This window comes from Cucurbita pepo, chromosome 6 (assembly GCF_057944985.1).
Source record: "Cucurbita pepo subsp. pepo isolate OVF chromosome 6, ASM5794498v1, whole genome shotgun sequence".
NCBI lineage: Eukaryota > Viridiplantae > Streptophyta > Magnoliopsida > Cucurbitales > Cucurbitaceae > Cucurbita > Cucurbita pepo.
In genome coordinates, this window is record NC_141803.1 from 1,846,116 (window position 1) to 1,865,777 (window position 19,662).

Here is a 19,662-nt window from a genome sequence, read left to right on the forward strand (position 1 = left end):
TTGCTCTTCAACAAAACTCCAGTATAGTTTGTGTTTCCTATTCCATGGATTTTGATAATTATTCACAATCATCAATATAGTCATTAAAAATTAAGAATCCATATGTTCTAGTAATAAGTTTAGATATACAGTGATAATCGGCCTTCTGATAATAATACGAGTTGTTTGCTGTTGCCCGCTGGCGGTTCAAAGTTTCAGGCCGTCGTGCCTCTTCTCCGGCGCGGCGGAGTATTGGTCGCCTCGACAGGCCAAGATGTAATCTCTTCCGAACGGATCTTCCCGGTCCGAATATTTATATGCACGCTCCGAATTTACAAATTCTATTCTAATTTTAAACCTAATTATATTTCTAACAATAATAATAATAATAATAATAATTTATTAGTCACAAAATCTTTATTGACATTAAATATTGTCAAAATAATCTCTAAATTGAAGACAATTTTGGTTGAAGTAAACTTAAATAATTAATAATAATAAAATATAAGATTTGAGAGTAACCCGACATAAAAATTTTAAAATTATATAATTTTTAAATGTTAAATTTAATATTTCAAACATTTTTTTGGTCAATTTATGAATATATTCTTAAAACTTAAAAAAAATATTTTAGGAAAATCAACAAATTTAAGATTTATTATATATGAGCTAATAATTTAAACTTTTTTTTTTCTTTTTGAAGTGAAAAATAAAAAAAAAAATCCATGGATAAATTCATCATTTATTACATTATAAATAATATTTTTACGGCGAGGAATTTTAATTAGTTGAAGAATTATAATGGAGGATTGGAGAGGATAATTACAGGACTTGGACGGAGCAGCATAACGCCGAAGCCAAACAGACCTCTCCACTGTCCTCGAAGCTCAACCAACGATCGCACCAAAATCTTGATCGTCTTCCTCCTTCGATTACAGTTTTCGACGGCTTAGAACTGATTCAATTCGCCTCTCCCTGCTGTGTTCGTCGCATTGCGCCTCACGGTCAGCTCCAGATCCCACAATGGAGCCCGATGTGAGCATCGAAACGAGCTCCATGATCAGAGTGGCGGTGCTGCCGATCGGTTCGGTTCCGCCGACTCAACTGCGGGACTACTTGTCGATGCTTCTGCGGCACCAATTGATTCCACTTTCCGCCATAAGTTCGTTCTACACGGAGCACCAGAAATCGCCGTTTGCTCATCAGCCTTGGGACTCTGGTAGTCTTCGTTTCAAGTTTATTCTCGGTGGAGATCCGCCTAGCCCTTGGGAAGACTTCCAATCCAACCGCAAGATCCTTGCTGTTATTGGTATCTGTCACTGTCCTTCTTCCCCCGATCTTGATTCTGCTACTGAGCAGTTCAATGCCGCCTGCAAGGGTTACACTTCGGCGCTCGTCGAACGTTGTTTCGCCTTTTGCCCCGATGATTCTCAGGCAGGGAATTGCTTTGTGCTCTTTGTTAACTTTGATTTGACCATGCTCACCTGAAAAAAAAAAAACGCATATCCATGATCTTCGTGAATGTTAAGTCGTAAGACTTGCAAATAGTTATTTATGATCAATTAAAGCTTTTGAGCATCTAATTTTTTTCTCTCTTTCTTGGAATTTGTTGCAGCTAGAAGAAGGCAGCAAAAAAGGAGGTAATCTGAGGTTGTTTCCTCCAGCTGACCGGCAAACTCAGGAATTTCATCTGAACACAATGATGCAAGATATTGCAGCTTCTTTGTTGATGGAATTTGAGAAATGGGTCCTTCAAGCGGAGTCTGCTGGAACTATTTTGAAAACGCCTTTAGATTCTCAAGCAAGTCTCAGCTCAGAGGAGGTTTATATTTAGGTGTCCTAATTAATTGATTTAGTTTTCTTATTACAATCGTTGCTGTTATGTCATTTCTTATCTAGATACGGCTCGCATCTCACATTTAATGGAGAACTGTAAGTACACTGCGAAAGGATGTTCTAAACACTGCAACTTAATAGTTTGTAACTGATGAAAAATGCAGGTTATTAAAGCCAAAAAGAGAAGGCTTGGGCGTGCACAGAAGACAATTGGTGACTATTGTCTGCTGGCAGCATCGCCAGTTGATGCCAACGCTCACTATTCTACTGCAATCGATCTTGCTCGGTTAACCGGGGACTATTTTTGGTACGCGGGGGCTTTGGAGGGAAGTGTCTGTGCCTTACTGGTACCTTCCTCTCTCTAGCATTTCCTTAATCCCCTCCCCCTAGGATACAGTATTAGTTTCTTTAGTAAAATAATCTGCATCCAGAACTAGAAATTTCATTTGATGATGTTCTTCGTGATTTCCGGTTCTGTCCACATAGTTTAAGTAGCTATTTTCTATGATCAAAGACAGCTATAACTTCCAGGTTTGAGGCGGCTTAGAATATATATATACACCTAATTTTTACCGAAACTCCATGTCAAGGCATTGTGTATGGTGCTACCATACGAGGGATAGTTTCATAATTGGAATATCATCATTAGATTCACTTCTTTGTTGATTTCAAAACATCACTATGGTATTAGTTCTGCCAATTGACCACCATGGATAAAGATGGTCGGAGCATTCCCATAAATGCTGCGATCCCCTTGTATTTTACTTTTTGCAGGGGGTTAAGAGAGTAGTAGTCGAGAAATAATTAGAATAACGGAAGTTCTTACTTACGGCAGAGTATCGATCCCTGGAATACTGACTTAAGTCGGAACATAGTTAGCAAGGATGAGAAATACGTGATATATCATATAAACGAGGCAGCTTGAAATTTGTTGATTTGAGGGAGAGTAAGGGGTCTTTTTGAGATCCCCATCTACTGGACTTTATTATTGAGTCAACAGAAAATTTGTTTAAGTTTCTAACAGTTATACATATAACAAAATCCTTTATTTTCTCATTCTTCTCGAGAAATAAAGTAGCCTAAATCATGAGTCTTTGAAACTTGTTGGTATTCATGGCATACTTCTATACTTTTGGTGGTGTGTATGTCTTGACGTATTTTTGTTTAATTGGTTTACTTTATACTTCTGAATATCAGATTGATCGCATGGGTCAAACGGATGCAATTCTGGAGGAAGAAGTCAGATACCGATACAATAGTGTTATTTTGCATTACAGGAAGTCATTTATACAAGATAACACCCAAAGGTAGTGTTCGGGTTTTTCTGTTTAAAAATAATAATAAATATTGTAGCAAATCATTTGAAAGTAAAGTGCTTAAGTTTGATATTGTTAAAAATAGTTTCATCTCTTATAATTTATTCATACAATAGCCTTTTTTGGTTAAAAACCAAGCTATCATTGAGAATAAATGCAAGAAAATACCCCAAGAGGAACCCAATTAACCCAGAAAAGGACTAAAATCAAGCAAAATAAGGCCTAAAGTTAAATTAACCTAAAGAGAAGCATGACATCAATTTTAAGCAATTATTTAAAATATTAACATAGCTAGTTCTTAAGAAAGAAACAATTTCCCACCATTGAGTTTGCCTAGTGGTATTGGGGCAATAAATGGTTTTTGAGAGAATGAAGTTTTAGCACACATGGTCGCTTACCTATGATTTAATAAAATTCTACAAGTTTTTTTATAACCAAATTTAGTAAGATTAGACAATTGCTCCCTGAGATTAGCTAAAACGTGTGTAAGTTGGACTACAGACTTTCTCTTACGTGTTTGATTGTGGATTGTCATGATAAAAACTATGTTTTTGATAGGACAAGTAAAACGAAATTGTGTTTCTTTGGAAAAATATTTTGTTGTTCTTGATCGAAATTCACTTTTTGCAAACCAATTAATATATACGAGTGCTTGCATGTGCTGTTCATTTTACCTATCTCTGATATGTTGTTTCATATATTTTCCCCTTTAACATTCTTATGTTGTTTCATATATTTTCCCCTTTAACATTCTTTCTTTCATTTTTTTCTCCTCAATAGGGTTTCACCCCTAAGTTTTGAACTCGAGGCTACTTTGAAGTTGGCTAGATTTCTTTGCAGGTATATTTTATGATTTGTGTACTTGAATACTGAATATATTTTACTGTGTATAGGTGACCATGTGGTTGATTTGAAGGAGAAGAGACAAGATAATATGTTCTCTGATTACAAGTAGTACATTGGTCATCAGTTTATTTGTGCGAATCTGTATGCGTGAATCTCTTCCAGAAGATGCATCTCTATTGTTTTGAAAGTTAGTAGTTCACTAAGATAGAATTTACAGTAAAAAAAAATTAGTTTGCATTTTAGTATAGATTTTTTTTTTTTCTAATTTGAGTGATGAATACATATATATTAACTCATATTTCTGACTTTTGGTTATGCAATAAATAACTTTATCTACTCTTTCGAGGGGGGTTTGATTCACAGGAGAGAGCTGGCTAAAGAGGTTGCAGAGTTGTTAACCAGTGCAGCAGATGGTGCTAAATCTTTGATTGATGCCAGTGATAGATTAATATTATATGTTGAAATAGCTCGTTTATTTGGTTCTCTTGGTTACCAGCGGAAAGCTGCTTTCTTTTCAAGGCAGGTTGCTCAGTTATACATGCAACAGGAAAATAGACATGCTGCTGTTAGCGCCTTGCAAGTCTTGGCCCTGACAACAAAAGCTTATCGTGTTCAAAGTCGATCATCCGAGACTGATCATTCTTTCTCCCATGTGAGTAGCTAGATGATAAAGATCTAGTTCCTAACTCCTCTGGCTTTTGCCTTTGTGTTTCAACTTTTTTAATGCAACTTTCTTTCGTATTTTAAAAGGAAAGAAGAGAAAAAGACACCGTGCCCCGGTTGTATGTTCAGATATTTTTTTCCTTCTAAATAATGTTATGCATTTAGTACAAACGCTATTCGATTATTTGACTCGTGAAGGATATTGTAAGAAATGGGGGCCTAACAGATATAAACCCTGCCATTTGCTACGATGGCTGATGGTGATGTACTTGTTTGTTTCTAGCTGCTGAAAATTCTGTCTCTTAATACAATTGAATTGTCCTCTGCAGTTGTCATTTCCAACTTCAAGCGCTATGGAGATTAACTTCTTTTCTTTTTTTTTTTTTTTTTTTTTTGTCAATTTAATTTTCCATGGATATGACCTTACTTAAAATTCTCTATTCAGTTTTCATATTGATCAACTAATCTTGCCAGTTTCTTTTTCTTTCCTTCTTTTTTCCTCCCTTATATCCTTTTTTAGATGTTTTGTTCGTTTAACCGAATTTTTCTTCTTTTTTATCCTTAAAGAATAAGGCTGGCCTGAGTAACTCTGATTCTGGAAAAATGCACCATCAGTCATTAGTATCTTTATTTGAGTCTCAATGGAGTACTTTGCAAATGGTCGTGTTAAGGGAGATTTTACTGTCTGCTGTCCGTGCTGGTGATCCTCTTGCTGCGTGGAGTGCTGCAGCACGGCTACTTAGATCTTATTATCCTTTAATAACACCAGCGGGCCAAAATGGCTTGGCAAGTGCCCTTTCAAATTCAGCAGAGAGGTTACCATCAGGTGTTCGCTGTGCCGATCCCGCCTTACCTTTCATAAGGTGACTAGCCATTTTAATATTCATACTTTCCAATGCCCTTTCAAATTTGAGTACTTTTTGGGAGTTTGTTAATGATTAACTGGTCTTTCTAGGTTGCATTCTTTTCCTCTCCATCCTTCACAATTGGACATTGTAAAACGCAATCCCGATAAGGAAGACTGGTGGGCCGGATCTGCCCCTTCTGGACCTTTCATTTATACTCCATTCAGCAAAGGAGACACGTCGAATAACAGCAAGCAGGAACTGGTTTGGGTTGTTGGAGAACCAGTGCAGGTCCTGGTGGAGTTAGCCAATCCATGCGGCTTTGAGTTGAGGGTTGATAGTATATACCTTTCTGTGCATTCGGGAAATTTTGATGCTTTTCCTGTTTCTGTGAATCTTCCTCCCAATTCATCGAAGGTGGTTACTTTGTCTGGGATTCCAACTTCAGTTGGGCCAGTGAGAATTCCTGGGTGTATTGTACATTGCTTTGGTGCAATAACTGAACACCTTTTCAAGGATGTTGACAATCTACTCAATGGAGTAGCTCAAGGACTTGTTCTTTCTGACCCATTCAGGAGCTGTGGGTCCATGAAGTTGAGGAATGTATCGGTTCCAAATATATCTGTGATATCGCCATTGCCGTTGTTAGTTTCACACGTTGTTGGTGGTAATGGTGCCATTATTCTCTATGAAGGTGAAATTCGTGATATATGGATACATCTGGCTAATGCAGGTACAATCCCAGTCGAGCAGGCACACATATCATTATCTGGAAAACACCAAGATTCCGTTATCTCCATTGCTTTTGAAACTTTAAAATCTGCTCTTCCTTTGAAGCCTGGTGCTGAAGTGATCATACCTGTGACCTTAAAAGCTTGGCAGCTTGGAGTACTCGATTCTGATACAGTTAGTGGCAGGAGTTCATCTCCAATCATGTTGAGGCATTCCAAGGATGGCAGCAGCCCTACTTTCTTTATACATTATGCAGGTATTTACTTCTCATATTTCTTTCTTTCCTCTAATGATGATAACCAATGTTTCACAAAATTATAGAACTCGGATATTCCTTTTCAACTTCTACTTCGTAATTCTGGTGGGATCGTTTACGTTGCGTTGGTTTACGCCCTTGATTTGTAATTAATTCCTTTAGTGAAGTTCATGATCAAATTAAATTTAATGCCTTGCATAACGCTCAAACTCATAAATATCAGTCCAAGCATTGGTTTTTTCCCCCTGTTCTTCTGTTGTGCGACGTTTTAAGGCTACGTATTGTCCATATTCTCAGCCATTATTTTTCTTTCTAGGGCCTATGGCGAATACTGAAGGCGTTCTCCCCAATGGTTCTGCTATACCCCCTGGTCGACGCCTGGTTATTCCGCTGCAAATTTGTGTTTTACAGGGTTTATCTTTTGTGAAAGCACAATTTCTTTCAATGGAAATTCCAGCACATGTGGGTGAAGACCTTCCTAAACCAGCTGAAATTGATAATAATTCTACAGACCAACCCGTTGAGACTCAAAGCAAAATTGACAGATTGGTGAAGATTGATCCATTCCGGGGAAGTTGGGGTCTTCGGTTTCTTGAACTTGAGTTGTCGAATCCAACCGACATATTGTTTGAAATTAGTGTTTCTGTCCAGGTCGAAAATTCTGGCCGGGAGGAAAATGCATCTGCTGACCAAAGCGTTACAGAATATAGTTATCATAAAACAAGAATAGACAGAGATTTCTCTGCAAGAGTGCTGATACCCTTAGAACACTGTAAATTGCCTGTTCTTGATGGTTCGTTCTTTGGGAAAAACGTTGCAGCAGATGGAACGGTGAATTTCCGAAACTTAAGCTTCTCGGAAAAGACTACGAAAGCTGAACTAAATGCTTCGATCAAGAATTTAACATCTAGAATTAAGGTCAAGTGGCAATCTGGACGGAATAGCTTTGGAGAATTAAACATCAAGGATGCTGTTCTTGCAGCCTTGCAATCGTCAATGATGGATGTATTGTTGCCAGATCCATTGACTTTTGGGTTCAGAACAGTTAGCAATAGTTCAGAAGATAAAGAACCAACTCAGAATCTTCACACTGGATCTTCCCACAGCTCTCTGGAAGCTCATGAAATGACTCCTTTGGAAGTTATTGTCCGTAACAACACCAAGGAAATTATCAAAATGAGTCTTAACATAACGTGCAGAGACGTCGCTGGTGAGACTTGCATCGAGGGTCCGAAATCAACTGTCTTATGGAACGGTAAGTTACTTGTCTTAAAATCATCGCTGAACCTAAAAGCTTAAGCTGATACGTTACGGTAAATTTAATATATATTACTCGGACGCCTTCTTCATGCCTTATGCTATGCTTCTTCTGCATGCTCCATCCTGTCTAACAATGTAAAATTTTGGTTACTTTCTGGTAGGTGTGTTAAGTGGGATTACCCTGGAAGTGCCTCCGCTTGAAGAAACCACACATTCTTTCTCATTGTATTTCCTTATTCCCGGCGAATACACACTGTCTGCTGCTGCAATTATCGATGATGCTACCGACATCCTCCGAGCGCGTGCGAGAACTAGCTCACCTGATGAACCAATTATCTGCTGTGGACCTCCATACCACCTCTGCGTTAACGGGACTACGTGAGTTTCTTCTTCTTCTTTCATCTCTATCAACGGGTTAGTTAGCTCATTTAGCACATCAGTTTTTTGTGGGGATTCGTCTCTCGAAAGTACAGGACCTGAGCTTTTATTCGGTAAGGAACACGAGTACGTCGACAATTCTTTTTCATTCTTCTTCTATTGGTTACCTTTGTGCTCTGCAAAAAGATGGGAAAAAAGAAAAAGGAAAACCTGTCCAATCTTCTTGATTTGTGGGATGGGGCTGTGATTAGTTTACACTTGCATCATATCAGTTTCTCAACTATCTTTGTTATTGAGAGGATCACTCCAAAAAGAAACACTTTGAGTTGTCTTAATGCTTTAATATTTGTTCAATTTGACGCCTAGTTTTGTTTTGCTGTACAAACTGATTCATGTTCTTGATTTCATCATCTTAGCAGATATGTACTTGACTGAAATCACCAAATGGCATATAAATAGGTTAATGGTTGCATGCCAAAATAGGTTATAACCCATTGTATTTGTGATATTTAACATTCATTTTGTGTAGAATTATGCCAAAATATCGTTATATTAGCTATTATCGTGGTAAAAATTCATGGTTCGACTTAGAAACCACATACCTCTACAATGATATGATATTATCCATTTTGGGTATAAACTCTCATGGTTTTGCTTTTGGTTTTTCCAAAAGACCTTACAGTTTTTGAAATGTTCTGCTAGGGAGATGTTTTCATACCCTTTATAAAGAAATGTTGGTTCACACAATCCACCTCCTTTGGGGCCCAACGTCTTTGCTGGCACTCATTTCTCTCAATTCGATGTGGGATTTCACAATCCACCCTTCTGGGCTCTGGTCCGAACACCTTCGTTGGCACACTATCCGGTGTTTACACCCTTTGAGGCTCAGTCCTTGTTGGTATATCCGCCCAGTGTCTTGCTCTGATATCATTTGTAACCACTCAAGCTCTGATATCATTTGTAATCACTCAAGCTCACCGCTAGCAAATATTGTTCTTTTAAGTTTTTCTAAGGCTTTTCCTTTCGAGCTTGATTGTTAAAATATTGAATACTTGACTTGACATATTTGAAATCGAAGTTCATTTAAAAATAGTACAATGGGTTATCATTTATTTTTTTAAATATATTATTAATAATATAATATTTATTTATTTAAAAAAAAACGAAGAATTGGATAAGAACTAAAAAGGAAAGGAATGTATATTATTCTTTTTACATGTTTTGTACCCTTTAAGTCAATATTGACATAAAGTACATTGAAGTGAAGAGGAATTATTCGACTATCACTTCCATAATTTTTTTTTTTTTAATTATCTCATGTATTAAAATTACCATTTTAAATATTAATTTATATTAAAAAAAAAAACATTATATCAAATAAATGCAATATTCTTTTAATTTTTTTTAATTTAATTTTCTCTATATATTTCCATTCTCCATAATGGGATTGAGACATTTTTTGTGACAGGAATACCCCATATAACCTTTTAACTCCATAAGATGTCGATTCCAATGGACCATCATTGTTCGACTGAATCGGTTGTATTCTTGCAAATCGTAATCTTTCCATTTCTCGACTTTCAATCCTTTTTTCTTTTCGTTACTTTAAAATATGCTTCCTCTTTTTTCCGACCCTCGAAATCAATTTTTGTTTTCCTATTTTAGAGATAAAGCGTACACTCACGAATTATTATGATCCTGGTGAAAACTTATATGAATAGTTTAAACGAGTTTCGATCTTCTCTACCCATTATTCAAAATGTAAAAATTAGAAAATTACAAATATTTAAAAAGTACTTTTGATTTTTTTTAAAAATATTTTTTAATTAAAATTATTACTTTCAAAAACTTGTAATTGTTGGATGATGAAAGTCCCACATCCGCTAATTTAGGAAATGATCATGAGTTTATAAGTGAAGAATACTAACTTCATTCGTATGAGGCCTTTTGGGTAAGCCCAAAGCAAAGCCATGAAAGCTTATGCTCAAAGTGGACAATGTCACATGATTGTAGAGAGTCGTGTTCCTCTACAGATAGTCTCTGTAAGAATATATATTTAATAATTTCAAAAGTAATTTGCAAAGGTAATCAACGGTGATTGATGGGCTTAGTTTGATTGGGCCGAACACACAAAAAGAAGAGCCCTTCGCGCTCTTCCAACAAACGAAAGCATCGATCGTTCCGCGGAAAAATTGAAATTCCCCTCCAAAAGATCAACAGATTCCGCTGATATTTTCTCTCGACGGCTCTGGAAATCTGCTCTGCCAGGTACGCCAGATGCTTCAATTGTTCTTCTAAAAGCTTTGACATTCTTTTACTTTTGCGGAAGTGGGCGAATTGAGTGATGAAGAATGCAAGCATTTCTTCATAATTATCTAAAAGCTGTAAAAAATAGCTTTATCGTTCAATAATTGACCTCTTGATTCTTGATGTTGCCACATTTCATCTCCACTCATCTTTCTACTTTCGTTATTTTAGTTTTTTTTCTTGTTGTTTTCCTGTTCATTGGACGATTGTACTTTGGGAGTCGTGTCGGTGGCTTGAATTTTCCTTTTGGGTCCAGGAAGAAATCAACAGAGATAAGTAAGGCATTTGGACATTAGGTTCTTAAAATTGCGACATCTGAAAACGATTCGTTGTTATTCCGACCAATAATTTAATTTGGTCGACTGCTTTTGCTTTGCTTTGTGTGCACCAATTTGATACTAAAAACATCCCTTAATGTAGACAGCATGTGACTATGATAAGGAGAAAGAGCCTAGGTTTTATTATTACTTCTTTTCTTTTTTGTTTCCCTCTTGCTTAAGTCTTTTTTGTCTCCAATTATTCTTGTCTACCTAATACTGTATTTGGCTTGAAGTCAAGGGACTGTATCTTGAAAACAAAGAAGAGGAGGGGGGGGGGGGGGGGGGGGGGGGGTGTTGTTATAATGGCTGGTGGTGGGGTAATAGTGGTAGTAGTAGGTAGTTGGAAAGCTTTGGGACATTGTCGCTCTCTGATTACAGAGTTGGGAATGGAAAAAATGGAAACAATTCACTGTATTGAAAATGAAATTGGAATCAAATGGTGGGCAAATGTAAGGGCTCCAAGCACATTTGTGACAATGATTGTCGATACCCACCTTTTCATATTTTAATTCATTTCTGATCTCTTCGGAAATGTTTAAAAACTACTCTTGACTTGGAATCCTTTAGAATTTCTTATGGAAATTGAGACTTGGGAATGGAGTGGCTACTTAGAATGGAAAGTTAGATCGTCACTCCATTCTAGTCACTGCCACACCGTTTCTGTAACAGCCGAAACTCACTGTTAGTAGATATTATCCTATTTGGACTTTTCCTTTCAGACTTTTCCTCGTGTTTGCTAGGGAGAGGTTTTCACACCCTTATAAAAAATGTTTCGTTCTCCTCCCCAATCGATGTGTGATCTCACAATCCACCCTCCTTCGGGGCCCAGTGTCCTCGTTAGCACTCGTTCCCTTCTCCAATTGATGTGGGACCCCACAATCCACCCTCCTCTAGGGCCTAGCGTCCTTACTGGCACACCGCCTCGTGTCCACTCCCTTTGGGGCTCAGTTTCCTCGCAGGCACATCTCCCGATGTCTGTCTCTGATACAATTTGTAACAGCCCAAACCCACCGCTAATAGATGTTGTCCTCTTTGTGCTTTCCTTTTCGAGCTTACTCTCAAGGTTGTAAAACACGTCTGCTAAGAAGAGGTTTCCACACCCTTATAAAAAATGTTTCGTTCTCCTCTCCAACCGACGTAGAATTTCACGATTTCAGATATCAGTCCCCATTTGAAATTCTAAAAGGAAGAGGTAATTTTGAAATCTTAATGAAATGTCAAATGTAATAGTATTGTCTTCATTTTCAACATTTTCAAGTACCTAAAAATGCATTGTTATGTGTATTCCATCTCTCCAATCCTACAAGTTACTTGAAGATTAGAAATAGGTTATGGAACAAATAGAGTAAGATATGAGGTTTAAACAAGTTGATTTCCCCTGTTTAGGACATATCTTAGTCACTCCACTCTGAGGATGACAAGATGTGGTCCTATACCTCTTTGATATTTGGTTTATACAGTAACGCACACGGCGGGCTTCTCTGTATAATGATGTGAAGTCCTTTCACAATCAATCCTTGTTTTCTTTAACCTCATCAAGATTTATTCTTCTTTCTTTTGTTGTTGGGGCGTAAAGAACTATGAATATAAACATATGGGTGTTCTTTTTCTGCCCTTTGGGTACATCACTCCCATCCTAGAATTCCTTATTCATCTCACCTTGTTCACAATCCCCAAACCATTTATACACTGAATCTTTGCAAAGTAATGAAAAACACTTAGACCAATATTCTCTGGTTGCCTTGAATTATTGAACAGTTCTGTCCCATAGTGGATTGAGTGTATGGCTTTGGAGGCTGCTATCCAAGCTTCATAGAATGATGCCAACATCCTTCTTAGTTCTTTTTCCATGTGTAGTGCAATCTATGTCATGCATTGGGGAAATATGCTTCTCTTCTTCTAGTGTTTGTCTTTATAAATTTTTTTAATTTCAAATGTTATGATGGCCCCACCAATAATGTGTGTGTGTGTGGGGGGGGGGGGGGGGGGGGGGGGGGGTGTGATGGAGCAGATTGGTTTGACACCGCTTAAGAATAGCAATGAAAACGCAACATCAAGGCCATGTTTGTTCATAGCATACGTCCTTTATTTCCCTTTTTTTTCCTCATCTTTCTTATCGCCTACATTAAATGGTGGGGCAGCTGGAAAGAATGGACTACTTTTTGCCCATTCTGGCCCCTTTTTTCCTCTCTTCTTTTAACAGTTCTTCAAGCTTTGGATCTGCCACTGAGGGTTTTGCTCAACAGTTTTTAGCGACATCCAAGTGAGGTTTTGTTTTGTTTATGATCTTGTTTTCTGTCTCTGTCTTTCTCGCCATTTGAAGACATATAGGATCAATTGTGATGGAGGACGTTCGTTATAGGTAATTGTTCAAGCCAAAATTGTTTGCATTTTGCTTCTCCTTCCATTTGAAACCCCATTTCTCATACGTTAGATCCCACATTAGTTGGAGAGTGAAACGAAACATTCCTTCCAAGGGTGTAAACCTCTTCCTAGCAGACACGTTTTAAAACCATGAGACTAACGACAATACGGGCCAAAGTGGAGAATACCTGCTACCGATTAATTTTTTGTTAAATTAAAAGCTAAAAGTTAATCCATGTGAATTTAAAAGTTTGAATTTGAGGCTATTTACGAGGAGTCTATCTTATCAAATCGTATGGACTAAATGGTGAGTCTAAGATTTCCTAGTTCATTCCATTCAACTAGCTACCAAACGGGAAAAAGCAGCCAAGCATGCTTATAATGACCAACGATACCTTGCCACATGGATCAACCTCTAGTCATTATTTTGTCTTTACCCTCTCTTGAATTAACATACTTGGTTGCTAACTAACTTCCAAAAACCATTAATTAAAAAAATTAAAAAAGTGAAAGTTAATTCATACAAAATATCTTATAATTTGAGTAAGCCATAGATGAAAGTAGCGTTGAAGTTCCTGAAGGACATCATTTTTGGGGTCCTAAGTTTGAAAGCTTTTTGCGTGTGGAATCACAAAAACTGATAGATAAGTGGGTCTGTGTGGTCCATTCAAAATGGTGGCTTTGGTGTCTTAGTGATGCAGTGGTCCTAATTTGGAGCGCAAAGGGGGGAAACATATGTGTGGAAGACATAGGAAGAAGATGAATGGATGTGGGCTATAAAGACAAACTCATCAAACACACAACAAATCAACACTACTGTTCATTGCAGAAAACCCCAATTGATATGCCTTCCTTCCCATGGTTTACTTAATCACACACCACGCACACCCTTCTAAATGTTGTGTACTCTCTACTGCCCCTTTGTCCTTTCTCCTTTGGGTCTTCAGGAAAGAGAGAGTGGTGGGGTTTGGAGCCTTTGTCCATTGGCAATGGTCAACACCCACCTACCTATATCCCTCCCTTGCATTCATTTCACCAATTACTCATTTTCATTGTCCTTACCCCTCTTACCCAACAACTCTTACATCGTTTCTTTTCTTTTCCCCATTACTAATTGTTGTTGACCAGTCAAGTCGAGTCGAGTCAAATCGAGTCGAACATTCAAATGTTCTACACTGGTTTGAAAGGTAGGAATTGTCTTTCGAACTCTTCAAATAAGACAAGATGATAAATAAATGGTTTAGGAGGAATGGGTTCGTGGCTACTCATATTGAGGATTTAATATCCTTCGAGTTTGTTTGACACTCAAATGTTTTAGAGTCAGGCAAGTTGTCTTATGAGATTAGTTAAGGTGTTTCCTAACTAGCTTAAATGTAACGGCCCCATGCCCATCACTAGTAGATATTGACTTGGTACATATTGCCGTTAACCTCACGGTTTTAAAATGCGTCTATTAAGGAGAGGTTTCCACACTCTTATTAGAAACGCTTTGTTTCCGTATCCAGCCACGTTAGATCTTAGACTAAACGAATAAAATATAAACCAATTTGGATATAGATTGCTTTTGTTGTGGAGGAGTGGGGGCTGAAAAAAGTGAGAAAACCTTGAGAGAGCAAGTGAAATCATTTTGGTTTGGTCAAAGTTGAAAAGGAAGGAGTGTCAATAATGCAATGTTGATGAGATGGGAATTCAAAGAGGTGTGTGTGTGTGTGTGTGTGTGTGTGGGCGCGCTTTGAAGCATGGGTGAGAGAGAGAGAGAGCCTTTTATTTCATCTGCTTTTCTTTCTTACCTTAGTGATCTCTTTTGAAAAGGCCTCTTCCATTTGGAATGCTACCCTACTTCTTATCCCTACAAAATTATCACATATTTTCCTCCCCTTAGCATTCTCGCCTCATTTCTATCGAGTTCGAATCATAGTTGAAATCATCTTTGACCAAACCTATATCTATATGTACTCGACATCTTAGGTTATTCTATTAATGATGGATTACCATCGTTTATTTCATCCTACCGTACATCTAAAGTTGCGCACCAAAGACCACGAATATACCATTAATAATGGTGTTAGCAATAAAGACAAATCAATCATCGCACCCACTTCCGTCGATTTATAATTCAAGTCGTAAAAAAAAAAAATATGTACATCTCGATAAAATTCATATCATATCATGTGGTATACGATAATGATTTTCCTTTTCCTTTTTGCACAAGTGGGTTGACGGGGATAGATATATGCTTGCTTTCTTCGATATATTCATAAATCAAACCAAAGTTGTCCACTCAAAAGAATCCCTTCTAATCTCTTATATTATACAATATTCGCATGTAATTTGAACAGTCTTTTTACATCGAAGAGGTTTATAGAATACCGTTAATTTAGAAGTGTAGGAGGAGGATAGGGTCGGGCATATGAAGCTATCGAATAACCCCCATGGTTTTATAGCTTAGGGCATTGAATTGTTGCGGATGAGAAATTAATGAATAATGAATAGTTTGGAGGAAAATGGGAGGGAGAAGAATTTTGTGTTTAGCTCGTGTGAAACGTGTGGGGCCAACAGTAGCGTGGAAGGGACGATAGTTGGCGGAGCGTGATTGGTGGACGGTGACATACACAAATAGAGCGAAAAAAACTCGGTCGTTTTTTTTTTTTTTTTTTAATTACCAAAGCCAAGAGGGTGGCGGATGCCCTACGAAACCCTTTCCTCCATTTCTTTTTTTTTTTTTTTTTTTTTTTTTTTAAGTGTTCTATTTTCACACGTCACTCTCGCCTTTTTTTTTTATGGATATTTATTTATTTATTCTGTTTTTTATTTACTACTTGATTTTTTTAGCTATTTATTTTGATGGATTAAAGTATTTAATAATCCTTTTAAATTATAATTGTAATAATAATGATGATGAAATGTATAATTTTGCAAATAAGAAATTAGGAAAGGAAAAAAAAAAATAGACAATTATTTCCCAATCCCAATCCCGAAGAGAATCAGAAACTCTAAAACAATGTCCCATCGCCCTCTTTCTTTTTTCTTTTTCTTTTTTTTTTTTCTTTTTTCTTTTTTTTTATCCTTTTTTCATTAGGATTTTCAAAATTCCAATTCCCAACTCTGCTCTTCCTTCTGCCTCCTCCCTTTTTGTTCTCTTTCCTCTTCCCAATTTTTAAATGTCTTTTCATTCAATTTTAATTTAATAAATTCTTCCAATAAATATATATATATATATATATATATATATATATATATATATTTTTTTTTTTTTTTTTTAAGATTCAACTTCAAAAATGACAATAATAGTTACAAATGGTATTAGAGTCGGACAACTGACAGTATGCCAGCGAGAACATTAGGCCCCCAAAAGAGATGGATTGTGAGATCCCACATCGGTTCAGCCCAACTCTTGAAACATACTACAACCCTAGGTGGCGAAGAGCCGACATCGAGGTGCCAAACCTTCCCGTTGATGTGAGCTCTTGGGGAATATCAGCCTGTTATCCCTAGAGTAACTTTTATCCATTGAGCGACGGCCTTCCACTCGGCACCGTAAGATAACTAAGGCCGACCTTCGTCTCTGCTCGACGAGTGGGTCTTGCAGGCAAGCTCCCTTCTGCCTTTGCACTCGAGGGCCAATCTCTGTCTGGCTCGAGGAAACCTTTGCACGCCTCCGTTACTTTTTGGGAGGCCTATGCCCCATAGAAACTGTCTACCTGAGACTGTCCCTTGCATAGGGAAGAGGAAAACGAAGCATTCCGAAAACCCCTCTCTAGTAAATGCATTTTAAAATCACAAGAAAAAGTTGAGAAGATAAAAACTTAAGGAAAAGTCGAGAAGATAAAATCTAAAAAGAACAATATTGGCTAGTGATAGACTTAAATTGTTATATATATATTTATGATTTTTAACATATTCATACAATATTTTCTCTTGCATGAAAATTATAATTATTATTTAATCAATTTTAATAAAATTTATATGAATTTAAGATTTATTTATATTATGAAAACTTAAAAAAAAAATATATACAGTTATATTTTATATTTTGAGACTTATTCTCTCTTGGTTTAGAGATAAATAGTTTTAATTGAAAAAAAGATAAATTTAAATAGCCTTATCCGAATTCCACGTGGAAATATCCCAAGTGGATGTAGTTTAGATGGGTACAGAGAGTTCCACCCTCGTTGGCATTATTATATAGATATATTAATTAGAAGAATTCCCAATTTTCTCAAGGAAAGGACATTAGAAAAAGTGCTATATTCCCCACACCCCCGAAGACTTTGAAAATTATATTACATTAAAATATATATATATATATAATAACAATAATAATAAAGTAAACTTGCCGGCAAGACTCTTCCAAACCTTGCGGGAAATTCAACGCCAATGCTATTAATTAATCCGCGAGGTTAAAAAGTAAAAAAAAGGTAAAAGAAAATAACCGCACATTTAATTCACCTAATGGTGTGGACCACTTTCTTATCTCTCTCCTCCTCTCTTTCTCTCTCTAGGCTGCCCTGAGTTTGGCCCGACTCTACTGCCCGAATACTGTAATAAATAAATAAATAACATAAATATTTAAATATATATTTAAATTAGTAAATATAATTTTAAATATATATATATATATAATTGGATGGAGACGATCTTTTAAGTGTGGGTAAACGGAGTTGTGGGGGACCATGGTTTTGTCACGTAGACCGTCATTAAAACCGAACGGTATCGCTTTAAAAAAACAATTATTTAGGAGTTGGGGGGGGGCCTAGTTAGTGGGGCCCCACCTATTGTTTGTGCCTCCAATCTTCACGCATGGGCCCCGTCTAGGCAGAGCGTCCCGAAGTGGGGACCACCTCACGGTTCGCATTCATTTAAGCCGGCGGCTGTCAGATTGATCAAGGAATTCCCTCTTTCGTGGTCCCCAGTTCTCCTTCCTCCACGTGTCCTCTTCTTATTCGTTTTTCTCAAGCGTGCTTGCTTGGCGGTCCCCACAAGTGGTCCAAACCAGCACAGCGCGACGCGTGTCAACCGGTCGTTGTCTTGCGAGTGGCGGAGAGAGAACCGACGTAATCAATGGTCCCCTACACCTTTTTTTTATTTTTCCCTCTCTCTCTCCTTTGTCACCGGTTCTGCCGGTCACTTTATCTAACGTGAAAACCGGCCACTGTCCACCGCCCTCAACCGGTAGCAGGTGGAACGGGTAGGGTAAAATTAGGTCAATCAACGATATTTTTGCTTACATGGGTCGTTAAATTCTTTTTATTTTATTTTATTTTATTTTATTTATGGGTTTGTTCGGTCACTCACGCCAGAGTAGATGACGTGGAGACCACGCTCCAAGACATGGGGGCTGACATTAACGAATTTCCACTGCCTCCTTCTAGTACACACTGTCCACTTTTATTATGGAATGGGAACTACTTTTACTAAACCCTTTTTTTTTTTTCTTATCATTATTTTAACTTAATTTAATCTTAAAATAATTATGTTTAATCCGTGATTTTCCCATAATAATTGCTTTTAACCTCCCACGTGTTGCTTTTCATTTCCTCGTAGAAACATCTCCCTAGTAGACATGTTTTAAAACTGTACGGTTGACAGCGGTATATAACAGACAAAATCAGACAATATTTGCTAACCGTAGGTTTTGGCTATAACAAATGGTATCATGGTTATAACGTTGGACTTCCAAGATAGTGGATTGTGAGATTCCACATCGGTTGAAGAGAAAGAACGAAACATGGTGTAGAAACCTCTCCTTAGTATACGCGTTTTAAAAACGTAAGACTAACAAGAACAAAAACAGTGGGTTTGAACTATTACAGTTAGCTTTCAGTATGATAGATTCATAGACAAAATTACAACAATAACTACAATTTAAAGCCAATTTGACCATAGCTCGATCAACCATATATATTTATTATCATTCCAAAGTTCAATAATTCGATCTCACACTTTACGGACGGCAATTATTGAATTTTTAAAAAAAAATACACCAAAATTAGATGACATTTTTACCCACGAATGCGACTTCCATATAGACAACCTAATACATATTTGTACAACACAATTAAATAACTACCAACATGAATTAAAAACTAAAGTTAACCTATAAACATCGCTTTCATGAAACACATTTATTTTTATTATAATCATACAACTTTATGTTAAATAAAGAATAAGTATATAGTTTGATGGGTGTGACAAATTAAAGGGAGATTAATAGCTTATAATAAAAATTAAATAAATTTAGGACTAAGCTTAACAAAGTTGGAATAAAAAGTAATGCACCCATTTGGAAAAAAAAGCAAACCAAGATTCCAATTTTTTTAAAATAAATAAATAATTAATTAATCCGTAGGTGGCTGTTGGGTATCTTCAAAACACGTAGCGCACACGATTATTTTACAACTATTAAATCCAACCCAAAAATCTTCCCTTTTCTTCAACCACTTTATTTATTTATTTATTTATATTTTTAGTATAATTAAAATAATAATATAAAAAATATTATTTTAATCAACGACCAGATGTTGCAGTGAGAAGCCGGGGAGGGTATTGTTTTATTTATT

At 36.8% G+C, this 19,662-nt stretch overlaps 1 protein-coding gene and 1 long non-coding RNA gene across 2 annotated transcripts; both read left to right on the top strand.

Annotated features, from left to right (window-relative positions):
- The first annotated feature begins 777 nt into the window (after positions 1-777).
- TRS120 (transport protein TRS120) lies at positions 778-9,233 on the top strand. Its single transcript, XM_023679583.2, has 11 exons — positions 778-1,413; positions 1,595-1,801; positions 1,980-2,162; positions 3,013-3,122; positions 3,912-3,971; positions 4,341-4,629; positions 5,208-5,503; positions 5,596-6,473; positions 6,790-7,728; positions 7,895-8,111; positions 8,814-9,233. Exons 1-11 carry the CDS (start codon positions 1,003-1,005, stop codon positions 8,836-8,838), a joined length of 3,615 nt encoding a protein of 1,204 aa, XP_023535351.2. The 5' UTR covers positions 778-1,002; the 3' UTR covers positions 8,839-9,233.
- Positions 9,234-10,210: 977 nt separating this feature from the next.
- Positions 10,211-13,128, top strand: LOC147792137 (uncharacterized). Its single transcript, XR_015421378.1, has 2 exons — positions 10,211-10,379; positions 12,880-13,128. It is a non-coding gene; the product is annotated as an uncharacterized LOC147792137 (long non-coding RNA).
- The last annotated feature ends 6,534 nt before the right edge of the window (positions 13,129-19,662 follow it).

Bases quoted from the DNA above. Each gene is read 5' to 3' on its own strand.
- TRS120 (XM_023679583.2), top strand. From the start codon at position 1,003: ATGGAGCCCGATGTGAGCATCGAAACGAGCTCCATGATCAGAGTGGCG. The intron at 1,414-1,594 runs GCAGGGAATTGC...AATTTGTTGCAG, and splicing joins TTTGCCCCGATGATTCTCAG to CTAGAAGAAGGCAGCAAAAA. The intron at 5,504-5,595 runs GTGACTAGCCAT...TGGTCTTTCTAG, and splicing joins CCCGCCTTACCTTTCATAAG to GTTGCATTCTTTTCCTCTCC.